General features: G+C 40.2%; 1 protein-coding gene across 1 annotated transcript in view; it reads left to right on the top strand.

Annotated features, from left to right (window-relative positions):
* The first annotated feature begins 1,582 nt into the window (after positions 1-1,582).
* Positions 1,583-19,539, top strand: part of LOC111337039 (uncharacterized) — a 32,867-nt gene continuing 14,910 nt past the window's right edge. Inside the window, exons 1-19 of the mRNA XM_022943261.2 lie at positions 1,583-1,719; positions 2,201-2,300; positions 2,933-3,307; positions 4,537-4,578; positions 4,906-5,289; positions 6,031-6,489; positions 6,912-7,040; positions 7,208-7,260; positions 7,400-7,571; positions 8,563-8,733; positions 9,190-9,324; positions 10,242-10,454; positions 10,686-10,832; positions 11,032-11,169; positions 12,064-12,165; positions 12,874-12,983; positions 13,464-13,643; positions 14,203-14,274; positions 16,620-16,720. Of these exons, the coding sequence (XP_022798996.2) occupies positions 2,225-2,300; positions 2,933-3,307; positions 4,537-4,578; positions 4,906-5,289; positions 6,031-6,489; positions 6,912-7,040; positions 7,208-7,260; positions 7,400-7,571; positions 8,563-8,733; positions 9,190-9,324; positions 10,242-10,454; positions 10,686-10,832; positions 11,032-11,169; positions 12,064-12,165; positions 12,874-12,983; positions 13,464-13,643; positions 14,203-14,274; positions 16,620-16,720 (3,059 nt within the window). The 5' untranslated portion in view covers positions 1,583-1,719; positions 2,201-2,224. The remainder of the gene's footprint in view (positions 1,720-2,200; positions 2,301-2,932; positions 3,308-4,536; positions 4,579-4,905; positions 5,290-6,030; positions 6,490-6,911; positions 7,041-7,207; positions 7,261-7,399; positions 7,572-8,562; positions 8,734-9,189; positions 9,325-10,241; positions 10,455-10,685; positions 10,833-11,031; positions 11,170-12,063; positions 12,166-12,873; positions 12,984-13,463; positions 13,644-14,202; positions 14,275-16,619; positions 16,721-19,539) is intronic.

Genomic DNA, 19,539 nt, shown 5'->3' with positions numbered 1-19,539 from the left:
GTTATTATCGGCGAGTTAGCGCTACGTTGGTGTTCAACATAGCGCTAACTCGCCGAAAACGCTTCAAAATGGCCTGAGACGCTAGGAATCAACAAAGAAAACAACAAGGCAATAAGGTAAGTCCATTTTATTTCAAAACAAGACATTTTTTTCTCTCTTTTAAGGCAAACCGATAACATCCCATACAAACCTTTATAAATATAAAACGTTGCGCAACACGGTAAGAGTCACGTCCGCTTTTCTAGTAGTGAGCTTGGGCTGCCTGTGTCTACAGCTGCTCGATGAACTTTACTAATTTTCAACGATCAAAGTCCATAGGACTTAACCTCATATTTTACTTATTATCTCTGAACTTTTATTGTAACTTTTTAGTATTATATTTCATTTATTTTCTACTCGATTCATTAGCTATCTAAGCTAGGTGCCTGACAAGCTCCATAAATTTCGAGTATAAATAAATCTACATCTACCTCTACATTTATGCAGACGTGTGGTTACTCCGTAATGTCACACAGAAGATGTTCATTTGTACCCATTGCTTCGTAATTGCTAAATTTGGGGCAAGTTTGGATTAATTCATGGACATCCTCACCTTAACAAAACAACCGTGCTAGTTTTGAAAATAGGCACTGCCTCAAATATTGATTTTGAGCGAGAAATGGAGTAACCACAAGCATGCATAAATTAAGTCATATGCACTTTGATCGAGGAAAATTAGTAAAGTTCATCGAGCAGCTGTAGCTCGAAAAGACTAGTTGCCAAAATTTTTTTTTATTTTTTCGGTACACCAGCCCTAATACTAAACACAGATAGTGGTTAGATCTCCAGATTACGTTATACTTTTGAGAAAAGCGTCTTTGAACAACAGCACACTCGCTCAAATTTGGAAAGTGCTGTTTGTGTGGTATTTTCAAAATAGTGTAATTCTTAACTGTTTAGTCAAAATTTACATTTTTTGCTATTAATCGACAGAAGAGATGTAAAATAATACCATATGTCCGATTTATGCTATTTGAACAAAGGCGTAAGTTTTTAGAACCTCCAGCGAAACGCTGAAATAAACAATTAACGCTGAAATAAACAATTTTCTTTGTTTTTGACCGTCCCCACATCTCGTTGCAAAAACTTTCGTGAAATAGCATTACGAACCAAATAAATACAATCTTTGCCCGTAGAAAAGATCAAATATCTCACAGTAAAAATTTGAGAGAATTCTGTGATCGGCCGAAATTGGAGCTGGTCGGTTCTGAGGCGGACAGCCTCTTAAGTTTTAATGGATAGGTTCCTGTGTTGTGAAATCATGCCGCGAAATTTTGCCTCAAGCTGGTAATGTGACAGTTTGTCAGTGCTAACGAGATATGTATTATAAAGAGAATTGACGAACAAACATTTTAGATATCAAAAATTTGGGAGCGGAAAGAGTTCTCTCATCAAGTCGGCAATGTTTACACTAGAATTGAAATTTAATCAAGTAATCAAGCTTTTTGTTCATATGAGGCGATTCCTAATTAAATTTGCACTCGTTTCGAGACCCATCTTTATATTTGTGATACGTTTAATAGCTTTCGTTTTTATTACAAATACCAGGCTGTTAAGGTCGAAATTTATAAATATTTAATTGACAAATTAAAGTTATTAATTCAAGTACAAGTGGGAGTTTGTCATAAAGAGATAAATGTCGTACTGCAGGGAACACGCTGGTTGAAAAAACTGCAAGAGGTACGTCGAGCGTTAAGTATTCACCAGTTCAGCTTTGAGTTTTATGTGTTAAACGAGTTAACTTTGCATTCTGTAATTTTTATGTAACGTAATTACTGACACTGATAATACGCCATAGAGTACACGTCAAGCTCTTGTCATAAACATCTTCCGTAATGCCTAAAATAATTTTTGTCGCTTTTCCTGACCAGAGCAACTTTTTATGCCCACCGTTAGATGTACGTGTTTGCAAGTGATTGAAAAACTCAGAAATGAGTTAAAAGTTACGACGTGGTCAAACCTTCGTGCCGGAAACTTTGCATAAAACATGAAAAGAGAGATATTACTCTTTCGGACTACTATTTAGAAAAGGACTACATTAACTTTTCGGCACACCCATTGTTAAATCTCTCTTCGTGTAAAAAAGAAGTTTCTTTGCTTCGAAAGGTATACATTTTCCCTTCTTTTTGATGAACAAGTTTGTTTTCCTAAAACTGCATAGGATGGTGGATCCTGCCTAAAAAGGATGTTATACCACTTAATCGCACTGTTTGCTGTGGCCATCCAACCTTCTTGTCAAGCGACGTCCAGCCTTCAATCTGGTAACGAGCTTTTTATTCTATTCAGTGTAGGTTGGAGTTGACTAATCCGGCATTTTGACAGGGTTAGAAGACAGCTTCTTTTCAAAAGATACTTCGTACGATCTAAATTAAGATACCTAGCGCAAATTGCCACAACCGGAGAATTTTAATCATACTTGAAGGCAACAGTATGAACCAGTCTTATATTTTTGCTCAATAGAGAAAATGCCATAATTTGATTGAATGTACAGATGAACACTGTGGTTTTTAAAGAACTGGATAAATAAGGTTTTTAAATTCTTGAGAAGAAAAGAAATTCCTTTAATCAGGTTGGTAATAGAGATGTAATAGAGATTGTGGATGCTTGATGGCTTTTGTAAATTTACTCACGCGACACTTTCGACATTTCTGCTACCAGCAGTAGCAAAGGAAATGGTCTAGCTTACCATGGAGTCTCTTTTGGCTCAGGGAAAGATCATTAGAGCGGGAAATTGGAACGTCAGGGGTGCGATTCGTCGTAGGGGATTCAGAAATGTTTCCTTTTTTCCGCCGTTGTCATATCTTGGTTTCGTCACTCAGTAATATCCAAATGTTCGTGTATTGGGAACCGAAAAGATCCATGGTTATTTACTTTTTTCCTCATCTTTCTAAAGCAATCGAGTGCAGGAACCACACAATTTTAAGGGAGGCCAGCAGATCAAGGTTTTTTACCAACTACATCGTTAATGCCAGCGATAACTCATTAACGGGCTGGTTTACATTCAGTAACCCAGCCGGTACGCGCATGGCAACAACCTGCGTTCCCGCTGATCATTGCGGTACGTTGGTTCCCGGCTGGTTGGCGGGTAAGCATCCAAGCGTAGACGAAGGCTTAGTGGTACGATCCGTCTGTCTCTCTGTGTCGCAAGCATGTTGTAAAGAATCGCAGAGCGTACATGTGAGGAACTGCAGTGGCTTTTTTGTTTACAAACAAATCATGGATTCAAGTTTAAGCTTTAATTTTCGAGTTTGTGGCGCTGGTATTGAAGGTAATTTTGATGCTGTCTAACTTCTTTTTATCTCTCACATTTGTAGAGTTGAAAGCGCGGTGACCTAGTGGTTGGTCAGCTGGAGTTCGGGTCGAGAGGTCTGGGATCGAAACTGGTCGGCTCAATGTGTTGTGTTCTTGGGAAAAACACTTTACATTCCCAGTGCCTCTCTCTCCGCACCCAGGAGTATAGATGGGTACTGGCGAATTGTCAGGGGAACTTGATGCAACACTGGGAGAGGGGAGCCTATTGATAGACCAGCATCCCCTACAGGGGGGAGTAGCGATACTCCCACTCACTTTATTCTTAGGAAAGTGGGATAGGCTCCGGCTGTTTAGGCCACCTGGCTCGAATACAGACTTTACCTTTTTTTGGCATATTTGTAGAGGAAAACCCTGAGAGGTTGCAATGCGAATGCCTCCTGCATCGTTTTCCATTCATATGTAAATCATGATCACCATCTTTGTTATTAACTTAAACTGAATTCTTAATCGATAGATTTGTGGGTAGGCTGTTACAATCGCGCTCGGCATCTTTTGAACATTGTTTTCGGCGTTTAGAGCCATTTTTTGTGGTTCTAGCAACCTTGAGCAATTTACCTTTCTGGGCAATTATTGAGCAAGATAAAGGGTTAGAGCACATATCAAGCATGAAAAAGTAAAAGATCTCATCGAGAACTTCAGTTTATGCGAATTTCTTGAATGTTTATCGACCTTTTAAACACATAACCTGTCACTTGGCAATGTTTTGCGGGCCTATTGCGATCCCTTTCTAATATTATAACGGATGATCGCCTTGAATGATGCACAAAAAGGCTGTCTTTGTTTCTTTATTTCTAATGAACAGAAAAGAATGGCGAGCAACCCTCTGAAGCTGAGTTTCAAGCTATTTTTCCTCACTGATATCAATGATTATTGTAAAGATCCAAAAATAAAGCTTTCAGTTAACGTTTATATGAAATAATAAATAATTTAGTAGCTACTTTTTGGATTTTTGACAAATAAAGGACAACTTATGACGTTCCAGTGAGCAACTTTCCAGCATTTTACGAGCACTATCGGGACAGAGTGAAGAGAAAAGCAAACTCATGCCTCATCCATTTTCTGTCACTAAGGGAGGGGTGGGAGGGGGCGGGGGAAACTTGAGATCCGCCGTTTAAATCCAGAGACTTTCTGACTTCCTGATACTGATTTAATTTAGAAATATGAACAAATTTTTCTTTATCCTAGGTTCATTGCCATCGAACAAAGCACCAAGCAAGAATAATTCAGGTAATCCTTTAAATTAGTTACAAGAATTTTGTGTTAGAACAAGATAACTTCAACCTGCTAAGTTCGAATATTCTCATTATTCGTTTGCTGGATAATGTATGGATATCATGGGGAGAAGTTAGCTGTTGATCTCATCTGGGAATGAAGGGTCAAACAGAAACTGTAACACAAAAATTGTGCCGACACTTTTTGCTTGATTGTAATCAAAAGAAAGATGAACTCTACGCCTCACAAAACAAAAATTCATATCGTTGATTTGTATTGTTTGTTTTATTCTACTTTGCTTGTTTGTCTGTTTGTTTATGTCTTGACTTAATTGTTTTTTAGGCGATGAGTGTACCAACTATAACACACTCAACGAACGGGACCGAGCAGCAGACTTCTTCAGTTACAACACCATAAAGTGTGACGCTCATTTACCCAATGGTTGGTACAGGATGGCTGGTCGTGCAGGGACTGTTATGCCGACACATTGTGTGCCCAGAATGCATTGTGGTACTCTTTCACCTGGCTGGTTAAATGGCAAACATCCGACTGTGGGGGAGGGTGTGGTGAAACGCATGGTTTGTTTTACGAAGGATAGGGAATGTTGTCATTGGTATAGTCTGGTGTTGGTGAGAAACTGCAGTGGATTTATTGTGTACAAATTTGGACAGTTTCCTAAAAGTGTAGACTCTTACAGTCTGCGATACTGTGGAGCTGGAGAAGCTAGTAAGTGTCAAATAAACCAGTTATAGACTGGTCATTATAAACCAGTTACAGACTGGTCATTATAAACCAGTTATAGACTGGTCATTACTTATAACCCGGAGAGGGGAGTTAGGAGGACATTGGTTGTGTAACGATAAAATCTACTTGTTCCTCCTTGAGGCTCTGCATATTCTTATGACCCTCTTCTCATTGGCAGTCAATGTTCCTTAGTCCCTCATCTACTATCCTAGGGCGTCGGCTGATCCCCCTCCTTTCCCCCTGAAAACCATGCATGTGATCCCCGAATTGATCCCCCCTCCTTTCCCCCTGAAAACCATGTTATCTCCCCTAATTGATGCCGCTCCTTTCCCCTGAAAACCATGTTATCTCCCCTAATTGATGCCGCTCCTTCCCCTGAAAACTAAGTGATCTCTCTAATTGACCCCCCTCCTTTTTCCCTCAAAATCACCCTCTAAGTGATAAATTAAGGATGTTTCCTTTCACAGAAAACAAGCGAAAGAGATGTAACTGCGGAAACCATATTCCCCTGGCTTCTGTGTAAATCTTAACTCGAGGGCTGAACACTTCGCTACCTAATTCACTGTTGAAGGAGTTTGATCCATATTAATTGGTGTAATTGGCTAAAAATGGGATAACTCTAGATAATACGCAATGAAAGAAGGTGACCCGAGATTGCCTACATCGAGAGGCCTATTCGAGTTAACCTACAAATAGTTGACTATTTTTCTGCATTTCTGCCAGGCTGCAGAGACAAAGAGGGAAATATTTATGACGTAGGGCAGAGCTGGAACCCAAATCCTCTGCTCATATGTACATGTAAACCTAATCTTAATGTCAAATGCCAAACAACTGGATATGGCTGCTGGGATTTTCATGGCAACGCATTTCTTAATGGGAAAGAGTGGCTTAGCGACAGCATGACTAAGTGCGCCTGTAGCAATGGACTGATAACCTGTACCAAGCTCTCTCGGCCAGCGTGCACCGATGAGAAAGGTATGGTGCGGGAACATGGTACCCACTGGTTTTCAGGAGCCTGTTTCAATTGCTCATGCGTGGATAGTTTAATCAGCTGTGTGAAGTATCGCGTGACCATCCATTATGGGTTATTCCAAGTTGAGACAGTTGGAAAATGTATGCCGTGCCAACAACCAAGAGACGATATTTTACCAACTGGAGATGGGACAGTCAGTGCTTGCCAGGGTGGGCTATAATTACAACTGAATTTCGTTGCAAATACAGCAATGATGAAATATGATTGTTTCTCTCATCGTGTAGTAACTCGATTTGAATTACCATTTTATGGTGATTTCGCCTCATTGCAACTCCGTTAACGTACAACAAGTTCGCCCCAACTTTACCACTGAGTTAAATGATTTGGGTGTGAACTCGTTTTACTTCAGGGGACAAACGCGCTAAGGTGGTTTTGGGTGAGCTTGCAATGGAGCGAAATCACCAGCTACCAAATCACATATCAGAATGACTACTTTTCAGCCAACTTCAACCAAAATGTTTTTCTCACCTTTGAAACCTACATTTAGAAATAGTGACTCATTTTGATCAGCCAACGAATGACATTTAGGCTGCGGGATTCTCCATATTAAAAGCTTCTTCTCTTTCTCCAGCCTTCTTTCAGCTCCAGGACTCGAATCAGATATTCGGTTGTTCCAATGGCGACTTCGTAAAGAAAGAACACGTGTGTAATGGAGTCGCCGAGTGTCCGGACGCTTCCGATGAGGTGCAATGCCATGATGGTGAGGGACTTTCACTAATCTGACCACACCCTATACCACTCTTGCCAATTTCTCCACCTCCCCCCCCGCCCCCCCATCACCTAACCAAACGAAGAAGAAAGGAAAAACCATCAGAGAAAAACTGTAAAGTGATTACTGATGATTTCTCTTCCATTTTGTTGTTTTAGTTATTTGTCGCGATGAGGAAGGGCAGGTTCTAATTCTGAAAGATGTTTGGAAGGTAAATTGTCGCACTAATAGTAATCCTTGAAAAATTCCACTCGTAGAATGAATAAAGGTGTACACTGGTTTATTGGAAAGCCCTTGAGTAATTACTGCTCGTATTACATTTGTAGAACTCATTGCTAACTTTATTCCAGGTGTCCGATTGTATCAATTGCGAATGCACGGAGGGTCTTCTAAAATGCAAGAGGACACTTGAAGTTTTCTTCCCAGGCAAACGCTTCGGATACGTACCGTTCACTGAGTCCTGTGAACAACCAGAGTGTAACACCGTGGAGTTCCTTAAAGCTAGGAGAGAAACATGTGAAGGTAGAGTTAGGGAGTTCAATTTAATTTAGGCCAAAGTAAGCGTAGATCTCCCTAGAATATTTAACCGAGTTTGCTTCACCAGGATTAGATCCTTGCTTATCCGAAATGGCTACTCATCTACGCAGAAAATTGAAATCAGCACCAAAATCAGGAATTACATCCCCAATCATACCAGTCTCCTTCGCAGCAGTTGTTTGGTCTCGTCACCCGACAAGAGAGAGCGCGCGTCACGTGACGAGGCCAAACACCAGCTGCGAAGGAGACTACAATCATACAGATATCTGTGGACATGACTAGTTTCAAACCTTGATTTCTCAAACAATGTAAGCTGCTTATGTTTGAAATTTTCATTACTTTGTTTTTTCGTGAGGAAAATAGGTAAGGACCGGCCAGGCTCGATTCCGGAAAGTAATTGTTGGCTCGGCTAATATTTTACAATTACTCGCCGAAGACAAAGTGAGTATTGTTGAATAATCTCCGATGCGAAGTCCAGGGGATTTTTCAACAAGGCTCTGATTGGTCGAGGATTGGGTCATATCTCGCCATAATCACCTTGCGCGGGGTGATCATAGAAGGAGCGCTAAATTTCAAAATGGCTGCCTCGCGTTTTGTCATTATTACCGAGGAAGTGATAAGGGTGATGGGAAGAGTGCTAAAATTGACGTAACACTTTTCAAAAGAGAGATATGATGTTTTTGCTTACTGAAATAAATAAACCTGTCAAATTTTAGTAGAGACTGGCTGCATATCTCGCTACGAGTAATCAAAACAATTGTAACAGAATGGTTTCAACAACAAAACGAATTTACAACAGAAATGGAAAGCACCTGAGCAACTATTCTAAAAAATTTATTCAGGCTCAGTGAATTTTACTAAATAATCTTCTCGACTTCGTCCAGTTATTGTATTCTTCCTCTTTTCACTTTAGCTCGACCTTGTTTCCTCTTGTACTATCGTCTTTATATTACATATAAAATTATTTTTCACTTAGCAATTGAAACTGTCGAAGGTGGCCTCATTTTGCTAAAAGGAGACAGCTGGGAGTACCAAGGGTGCCAGTTCCTCTTTCCCGGATACAAGCCGACCACGGGGTGCCCACAAATGTCTCCATTATTCTGTCATATTCACAATGGAGCAGTCTGTTGTGCTAAAGAATGCCCAGGTAAAATGTAGTAGATATCTAAATAATATACATTATATGTGACACCAGGTCCGGGAATCGAACCCGGACCACAATGGTCAGAGGCGAGGTGCTCTCACCACTGCACCTTTTTACACCTGTTGAATTAACAACTATGTTGTGATCTTTTTTAATTGATTATCTGTCAGGTTTCGAAAACCCGAATTCAAAGTGATGACAAAGGCCAATAAGAATCAAGGTCAACATCATCATAAGCCCATGGGAATACAAAGTAAAAACAGACAAGATGCAAAAAGCGTAGGGAAATACGAGTGACTATTAACTGTTTTGCATTTGATTGGTTGAGGGGGTGCGATAGTTTACTGGACCAATCACCCAGCAAATTAAATCAAAACCAATGTAATTAAGAATTTGCTTTGAATATTCAATTGAAAATTGCTCTCAATTTCTCATTAAAGGCGCGTTTTTAATTGATAGCACTCCCACAGCTTGCAAGTCAGGTGCGCTGGGGTATGAAGTTGTGTCCTGGAGGACTCCAATTGATAACCAGTGATGATCAGTGTGGCATACTCGATCCGAACTGCCTGCTGGGAAACGGCTCCTGTAAAATGGGTAAGTTTGACTGATTAGAGGCGACTTCTAAGAGGCTTCCACGTGGCTGGTTCATCTTGAAAAAATCAGACCTCATTTCAAGCTGTGTCAATCCTCTTCATTTTCGACCATCCTTCTTTCTTTTTAGTTTATTTCTACCTCTTTGCATGTTCGAGTACCCAAGCAAACGGTTTCATTAAAATAATGTGAAGGTTTTATTTTACTTTATTATCTGTTATTATAGGTTAATCTTTATGTCATTCGCTTGAAATCAATCGGAATACCGTGACATTGGTCATTGATAGATCGTTGAAAGCAGATTAAACGATCGATGTTTCTTTATCGTCACCTTGTAGCCAGCCCTTGTCGAGAATGGACGTGTCATATAAAGTTTGTGAGTTCCCTCGTTGAGCAAACACGCTCTCACTGAGAGATTTGGAGCATTTACTCTCAGAGTAAAAGTTCCAAATCTTTTCATTTCTTAATTTTGGGAAGCTTTGTGAAAGAACCAATGTAATGACTTCAGCGAGAGTGAAGAGAGAATTAGGCGAAGAGACTGTATTCCTTTGAAGACCCTCTTTTAAACGTAATCCCTCTCAAGCTATTTTTAGACTCAATCATGTGGTCCTCCGATACTAAGATACATGAATCTTGGAGTGTTGCTTGACGTCTCAGTGAAGAACGCATACAAGCCGTGTGGGATCATGGGATATGCACGTGAGCAAAATTAGCAACATTGGATTCATTATTTCTAGATGCCCCTGGATCTCCGAGGGGCGTGTACCAAAAAATAGCGTTAGGGGCATTACTGTGAGACTAAATACCATATGAGGAGGGAGGGGGAGGGTTCGGTCCCTCACCTTATTCCTCTCCTGTTGGAGAATATTTTGTCAGTAATTATCGATAATTATTTTAAGTGCTGACGATTTGTTTCTTAGATGCGTTGTGTCAGGACGAGGACGCAAATACATATTTCGATGGAAGCACCTGGTCTGTTGGTGAATGCATCAACTGTAATTGTAGCAACGGTGTAATCTCGTGTTCTAGGACGCTGTCAGTTATTACATCCAATGAAACGAACGTTGAACGCTGTAGTCAACCAGATTGTAACGTAGCGGCGTTTCTAAAAAGAATCAGAGGAATCTGTAAAGGCAAGTGATTGTGACGATCAAGCCAAATACCCACGTGTAAATGGAGAATTAGGATTCTCCAAAGCTTTCACCCAGCAATCACAGGAGCTGAATTTAATTCAAGCTAATTTTCTCTGCGAATCTTTTATTTTGCCCCCAAAAAGCTTACTTGACAACCACAATTCTAAGAAAATTATTAGCCTAAATTTAAGTTATCCATTCCGTATAATGTACTTTTCTGCATTTTGTTAGCTTGCATTTGGAAGAACCAAACCTATCTGGATGGTCACCACTGGACAGAGAATGGAGTTGACTTCTTTTGCAGCTCGGAGCAAGAGAGAGTGAGGCCTGGATGCTACATGGAAATAGGTCACGTGCGATGTACAGGGGCTTTTACAGGTTTGTTCAATGGGTCCTAACCATCGATTAAGGACATACATTTTTGTTACCCAAGAAAAACAAGCTCCTTCAAGCTATAATTTTTCGTTCCCCGCTGAGATTTGTTGACGTCCAAAAAAGAAATTATTCGGTATCGCCTTAAACGAAAAACTGTCGGTACCGAAATTTTTGAGGCTGTTTGTGTTTTTACATTTTTCAGAAATACGAAACTTATCACTCATATCTGACGAAAGGTTGTACCTCTGTACGAGCGGAGATGAGATAAGATCACTTAACGACAGATGTAATCAGAAAGCAGATTGCAGAGACAAGTCTGACGAGAAAAATTGCATTCAGTGTTAGTATGAATAAGAAAACCTGAGACTTGGGGATCAGTCATCATTCATTCGCTTGGGGAGTGGGGGTCGGAAGATTATGGGGGAATCACATGGTGTTCAGAGCGAACAGAATGGGGGTCAGTCGTCGCCAATAAAGGAGGGATTTAAAAAATTGACTGCCAGTTAACTGCTAATAAGAGGATTCGAAATGAGAAGAATGAAGCGAAAAAAAAGCGACGACGGTCAATTATGGAAGGAATTGACATATATTGCAAATAAGGGACTGACTTGAAAAACTCTTCCAAGTTTATTAAAAGTGATAGGCGTAGATCAGGTGATACTTCCTATACCCAGTAAAAAGAAATAGAACTAGCCGGAGTCAGAGAAAAAATTAAAATGAGCTAAGGCCTCGAGGAATGAAGAAAAAGTAATAAGAACCTAAAAATGTAACAGTAACAAGAAGCAGACCGTTAGGTCAGATAGAGAAGAATACGTAAGATCACCAAACTGCATCAGATCGCAGGTAAAAGCTCCAACTGATTTCGAGCCCAGACGTTCACTTTTAGGGACTGTTCATTATTGATTTCCTGGGGGGGAGGAGCGTCGGATAAAAATTTGCTTGATCCCCATTATTCTGCATATTACTTTTTATAACCCCCCATCCCCCGTTAGCAGTTAATTAGTAGTCAATTTTTTATAGTCCTCCTTTACACTCTATTGACGAGGACTGATCCCACCCTGAAAACCATGTGATTCCAATCTCGGCTGACCCCCCTGCTCTCCCCAAACGTTAAATAATGAAGGGTCCCTTAGATTACACTTCGATCTTGAAGGAAAAGAAAGCACTTATGCCTTTTCAAGAATATTTTGCATGGAAGCTGTTTTTGAAAGGAACTTTTGAATATTTCTTTCAGATTTCTGTCCATTTCACACGAAGTTCAATCTCTACTGGGAAAGAACTGCCTTGGATGAGACTGTTGTAAGGAACTGTTCAGAGGTGGATCCAGAATTGGGAGGTAGAATAAAATGCCTTGATACGCTGCGTCAAAAAAGATGTTATTTTGTGATAAAACAAAACAGTACTATAGGGAGAAGTTACGAGTTAATCACATCTGGGAATAAAAGGGTTACGAGGAAACGATATGATAAAACGCCTAGAAGTCCAAAGCACTACCCCGCTGTGGGTGATAACAGTCTACTGTTTTAGTGCACTTAACATGACTTTTTTTTTTCTCCGTTCAAAGAGTCTGATCGCTCGGGTAAGGAGAACTCGCCCTAAAAAATTCATTAACATTGACTCAGTGAAGCTTCAACAATCTATCGTAAAAAGTAAGTGAATTATCCCCAATAAAGCATTAGCCCCATCGTTTATCAAAACGTCAGTCATGTGCTTCGGCCAGCAGAGGTAAATTCATATACTGTCGTCACCGGGAAGACTACATAACGCAATCAGTTGTTATTCCAGGGTTCAGACTGTGTTCAATATTTTAGTTTTTTCCATATCCTTTCATTGTATAAACACGGTTAAACGTTGAATAACTTCATCAACCATTTGCATGGGTTTACAGCGTTTGCTACTGTTTGTGCTTTACATTCAATTAGACTTTGAATCATTATCATTCGAGTGTCAAGGTAAGGATTAATGAAAACAATTATATCGAAATTTAATGTTGTTTTTGCGGCAGCAACGTGCTTTTCATTTATTTACTTTTATTTGGCCACAGGAAATTTCACGAACAGTTGTTCTTCACCATGTGGCGAGAAAACAGAGTGGAGATACAAAGAAAGCTGTTTTTGCGAAAAAGAATGTCTTCGTCAAGACTTCAGTCATAAAGTATGTATTACCTTGATTCCGATGTATTCTAATCTGCGGCTGTTTGAATCGCGGTAGGATGACGCAACTGGAATAGCAAACTAATAAATCAAACTTTTGATTTATTTCATTTTTCTGTAACAAGGGGGAACGGCAAGTTTCAAAAGAAACTGTGGCGTTGTGTCGGTGAGGGATGTCACAAGATAATTTGGTTTTGTCAACTGAGTTCAATATACTTTGGCTGCCTTGTAGAGTTTGTAGAGTTCGTCATTCGTTCTGAGAGGGGCTAATACTCGAAACAGATTTTGGAACTCTATACGGTGAGCAGTTTACAATATCAACTCAGACGATGGAATCAAATGTTTGGTTGAAATAGATTGACTGATTCGCGTTCATGCTGACGAAGAAGTCAAGATCGTCATAATGTTTGTGTTAAAGTTCGTCGGGTGAAGAACTCATTTTATTGGACCTAAAATAATGTTTCTCTCTGTTCATTTTCAGCTATCCATAGTGAATCTAACAAACATTTTGGAACTAACAAGAGGATTTGTGGACAAGGTCACTGACTTTACAAACAAAGAACTGTTCTTTAATTATCTGAGTCACTGGTTTCAAACTGGAGCTCTTCTGCTCAATCCTGTTAACCATTCCAATGATATGGTGACGCTCAATTTCTTGAAGGTAAGAATTTGAACCTTTATAGCCAAATTACTAGACTTCTCATTCTTTATCAGTTTGAAATAACCCACCCGCTTCGGCACTCTTATAACGATGAACGTAAGAGGTGTAAAAAATGTATGGATAAGTGTTTTGAATAAAGGTTTACCTTGGCGGCTTGATTTATCTACACAAGTTATTGAAGAATTTAAAAAAAATGCTTTTTTGGAGGACCCGTCCGGCCTATCACGTTTAATCGCCTTGGGAAGGGGGGGAGTTTGAGAGGATTACATTGTTTTCAGGGGGAATGGAGGGGGGATCATTCATTTCTAACACGGGGGACTATAAACGATTGAATGCCAGTGACGGGAAGGGCGATAGAATATGGGTAAGTCTTATTGTGACTTACCTAAAATCCTCTGACCCACCCCCCTTCCCCGCGATAACTAATAACCGGTCCCTTACTGAATTTCAAGATGCAGATCTAGAGAGTTGGCTTTTTTGAATTATTCTCTAGGAGTTTACTTTCTTATTTACTTCTAATTAGATAGGAGCTATATTCATATATTTTCTTTCTCTCAAGGTCATATTCCAAAGAACTCAAAACGAAAGTGTTTTCAAGCCTCGGTCAGATTTCTTTTGTCCAAACCAAGTGGTAAGCATTCGTGAAACATACGAAAACGCAAAGCTAAAACATGCATGCAAAAAAACAAGTAACATAGTAACCATCATTTGATAAGAAATCTGATTACAACATAACCAAAGTAAAGCGTGGATTCTGATTGGTCAATTTAGTGTCCAGAATTTTCCCATGGGTGTACGCTGCTGACATGAGCAAATGCAAAGAATAGTTTCCGCGCGCTTGTTTTTTCTGTCACGTAAAATGTCAGTGTTAAATAAAGGGAACTCTTTTGCTACAATGTTGTGTTTTGTTATAAAACAAATGGTAAACACCACAGCGTACACTTTTGAGTTATGGATGCGCTTGGGAGGTTTGCTAAGCACTCAAGAAGCTAGAGTCGCTTTCGGCTATCGACTCACGTGACTCTAACACCTCTTTCGTGCTTAGCAACCTCTCGTGTGCATCCATAACTCAATAGTTTGGATATATCAACAAAACTGAAATGGTAAATTGGCCACCGTAACGACTACAAAAGCTGACGTTTCGAAACGTCAGCTTTTGTAATCGTTACGGTGGCCAATTTACCATTTCAACTTTGTTGATATATCCAAATATTTTCGTTACTCCCATCGACGCAGCCCCAAACAGTTTCTTTCGAAACTATCAGCCTTTATTCATAACTCAATAGTGTACGCTGTGGTGTTTACCATTTGTTGATTTGAAAGTAAGGTTCTATCTGAATGACTTTGTCATAATTCTTGTAAAAAAAAAAATAACCAACCCGATTACATGTCTCAGTACCTGTACTATGATTGGTCAATCTAGTAGACTGTATATCCTTTTATGGCCCGCTAAATTCAAAAGTTGTTTTTTTTAAATCTCCCCCCACTATTTAAACCTGGAGATATAAGAAATATCTTGGCTAGTCTCGTTTTCTCGGTGCACACTATGAGTTACAGAACCTCGTTTTCCCGCAACCTCGTTCCCAGGGCCTTTTCCTTAGGGGAAAAGGCCCCGGGAACGAGGTTGCGTTTTTCCGCTCGAATTTATAAATCGGCGCGGAAAAAAAAACCCGCTCAGTAACTTACACTACCGACCTCGAACTCGGCTCGGAATAGGCAGGTATAACAATAATGATAATAATGATGATGATGATGATGATAATAATAATAATGAGGATTTCTATAGCACCATATCCCACAACTTATGGTGCTATTAACACTTTGCGGGGGACTTTGGTCACACTGCGTTGAGTAGTTTGCAATATTTTAAAGGAAATTTCTGCAGTGCTCCCAATATCAGAGTCAAGTCCGTACCAAAACATCTGGAGCTATGTTCTCCAATGTTTGCAATAAGTGTGTGGGTTCTTAACGTCCCTGCTTACCAGTACAGAAAAGATGCAGGAGGCGGGGCTAACGGTTTTTCGTCTTTATCCAAGAAGACTAGAATGTCTAACCATTTGTAGATGTCATAGCAAAGGCAGCACATTGTCCTCAGTTATTTTAAGACCCTGAGTGTTAATCCAGTCTGGGGCTTATACCCTCGACCTCCCACATGGCAGTATAGCGCTTTATTACATGAGCTGATCAGGCGGCGATATGGCAGAATAGCACACGCCTTTAAAGGTGCTAAGCCACATCAACTCTATTCAAAGGAGTTTTAATTTTTTACCGACGTAGACGAACACCAAAGCTAGGTAATGGCTTTAACCAATTTGAAAACCATCGAGCATAAGGATAGCTGAGGAAAACTATAAAGAACGCTGCATTAACTGCAAAAGACGAAAAATAACGTGGTGGTAAAAGTGATAATGACCGTCATAACTCTTGATTAATGCATGAGTCAATCTGTGCGGCGTGTAGTAATTGGTTCAACGCTATCACTGTTTTTGTTCATGTGGTTTCAAATTTTCAATCCAGCTCAACTATGATTTTCTTTTCTTCCGGATTACGATTATGAGTGCCAGATAAATGGGAATGGGAAGAAATAAATGAGTACTTAGCGATGGAATTTCTTCTAAGCGGCTCTTTTTGTCTACTGTTTCCCGGTCGAATCCGAATTTGAATTGTTGGTTTTTGCAGGGGGGAGGAAAATCCTTGGAGCAAGGACGAGAACCAACAACAAACTCTAACCAAATGTGACACTAGGTCAGGGAATCGAACCCGGACCAAGGTGGTGGAGGCGAGAGCTCTCAGCACTGCGCCATCCCTGCCTCTCTGCCTGTTTCGCAGAAAAAGAAAACAAGAAATCAAACTGATTTGAACTTTTTCAAACTGAGTAAAAAATTGTAATGAAAGTCTACCCTAAAAATGGGTTGGTATGAATTTCTAACTTGCTTTGTAGTTAGTAAATGGTTTTCGTCTTTGTTATTTTCGCAGACGTCCTCGCAACGCTGGTCATTAATACAAGCTATAGAGGATTTTACTTGCAGAGCCCCAAATCTGACTCGCACATTCCGGTTTTGTCCTACTCTGAGATCGTAAGTAAAGCAAAGTGATTCTAATTTAAACTAAAGTTAAAAATTAGTGACGCAGTGATCTTGGCATGTTAACGGCAATTTAGAGAAATTGCATACTCAGGCTGAAAAGAGGCCAGAAACTTTTCATAGTTCCTCGCCAGTGATTCTTTCTTTTATTGCAGCTTAACTGCGAGAATAATTTCATTAATGCTTGTTATAACCCGCATGCCAATTTCTGATTAGTTGTATTAGTCAGGGAGCAGAAACCGAAAAAATGGGAGTTTCGTTCAACCATCACCACAGAAAATATTTGACAGCTGATTCTTGTAGAGAAAGACCTCCTGATCAAAGCCAGGTAGTTCGTAAAGTTGAATTGTGGTATACGGATCAGCATGGAAACGAGGCTTCACACTCGAACGCAGTTTACATCGCTATTTCTTCGTAAAAATCAACGATTCGAACCACTCAATCTAAACGTCGTTAAATATACATCTGGTTTATTTGTAAGTGATGCAGTATGTCACGTGATTAGTCACGTGATTTTAAACGTGACCAGTAACAAATCTGCGACTATTAGAAACAAACGAGCGTTCGCCGTTATTTTAAAGAACAACATCGCAAAAACGAAATATGAATCCCTTCTTTATTAAATTAACTTTCTTTTGCTCTTGCTGTCATCCTAGCAAAACCTTTGGGAATTAAAACGCTTCGTTTTTAATCAGTCTAGATCTAGCACGCAAACGAGGCTATTCCCTTGGAGGCAAACAAAATATTATATCTAAATAAAAATTGAGCCGCTATGAAGGGGATGTCCTCCAACAGAGGAATTCGAGCTCACAAGCTAGCAATGGAGGCTCTATTTCATTTGATGTGGGACACTTTCATTGGATGGCACACAAGCCACGCTGGAGATCACGGGGAAGAGCGTCTTGTTGATGAAGATGCCGTGATAAGAATAGGAGAAGAATGCAGACGCGCAATAACAATCAAGGCAGCTGTACAATCTAGCGTGATTGAGTTGCAGCAGGAAACTACAGGCTGATGTCCAGAAGCTTCTTTCATGCTTTACAACTGAACTGATGACTAGTCGGCTTTCACGCAAGAGTCTGAGTCTTAGTCAACTTCGCTACGGGCATCATCTTCCCCATTAACAGTAGGTAAAGGTGAGGTAAAGCCTACATGTGAGCCATGTGGCTCGTCGGGCCGGCACTTAACGCCGGTTTCCGTTTCATGAAGCAACTAGGAGTATTTCTACTCCCCCCTGGATGGGATGCCAGTCCATCGCAGGGTTACCCCCAGCATTGAATTCGCCGGTACCCATTTATACACCTGGGTGAAAAGAGGCACTGTGAGAGTAAAGTGTCTTCCCTAAGAACACAACACAATTTCCCGGACGAGCCTCGAACCCGAACTGCTCGATCCGGAGTCGAGCACACAACCATGAGGCCACCGCGCCTCCCACAACCATTAACAGTGCTGATGGTTTAAGGTGGCTCGTACCGGTTTTCATCTTTATGATGGTTTGTAACTTTGAAAGAATACAGCAGAAAGACTGACCAAGGCCAGTTGAACACTTTTACGGGGTTGAATTACATAATCATTGGTTATCCAAAAATAAGTGTCATTTCGTCACTAGCAGTTTCCATGGCAACGCTTTCATAGGCTTATTGAGACGCATTTTTTAACTTGTCGTTTAAATAATTCGAAAACTAACCCGGTGACCCCCTGATTTCTTTCAGTAATTGCTTTTGGCACTTGAAAAGGAAAATGCACAAAGATTTTTAAAAAATTCTACGGAGCGGAATTTCAGAAAATCTACAAAAAGGACAATTTTCACACATCACAAATTTCCTTCCGTAGTTTTTTTCTGATGATTCCTTTCGACGTTATTATCATATTGGAACAATAAAAATAAGGGGTCACCGGACTTGTTTTCAAGCAATAGCTTTTGTGAGTTTAGCAATTTCCACGCGCGTTTTAAAAATCTGGATTCTATAAGATCGACATTTGCTCGTGATCTGTTTTAGCTACCGCTGACAATTGCGTGTGCTCGCGCGAGTAACTACGATCTGATGTTTACAGACGTTTACTGCTAAGAAAATCATTAAACAGCCGTCAAAGACAGCCTTCCGAGCTCATCTTAAAAATCCTACACATGTCTTCTGGCTATATCATATTATTTTCCTTTAAGTTTCAAAGTCTTCTTCCACTTCAGGTAGATTATCCTTCACTTGAGTTCTTCTTTTTTTGCCGTCGCAAGATTTCATATCGGTTGAATATTTCTTTTAAATGTGAAGTGAAGCAACCTTTACTTCTCCGAAAATCGTCTTCGTTATCTTAGTTTCTATCTCCTGCATTCATACTGGCCGCTCAACACATCAAATACAAGCTCTTAGGTAAACTTCTCACAAAAGTAGAAAAAATTCCACGTGCCGCCATCTTTGTTTTGAATTTTCATCTTTTGATCTCGCGCTTCTTTCGCACGTTTCTCTCGCGCGCGTCACGCAAGAGCGACCTGTTCCCCGCGCGAGGAAACTGGTACGAGCCACCTTAATAAGAAGCACTGAACAAGGACGCGAGCAGATGAACACTTTTGTAGAGAAACGGTTGAACACTAACGAAGTAAGCTTTTGTGATCCAATTCCAAACCTCAAGGTGAAAACCTTTGAAAGCACAACACTGAAAATCCAGGTAAAGGCAGTCAATGATAAGCTGGTCTCAGTTGGTGCCGATAGAGAGCTGTTTGGACGACTTTTGATCGCCGCCAAAGCGAGGCAGATTAACCTTAAAGAATGGGCTTACCTAGCCTCTGTCTCGTTCTCCTTGGCTTATCAAGATGG

This window comes from Stylophora pistillata, chromosome 1 (assembly GCF_964205215.1).
Source record: "Stylophora pistillata chromosome 1, jaStyPist1.2, whole genome shotgun sequence".
Lineage (NCBI taxonomy): Eukaryota > Metazoa > Cnidaria > Anthozoa > Scleractinia > Pocilloporidae > Stylophora > Stylophora pistillata.
The sequence above is the reverse complement of the archived record's forward strand: the minus strand, read 5'-3'. Positions and strand labels throughout refer to the sequence as shown.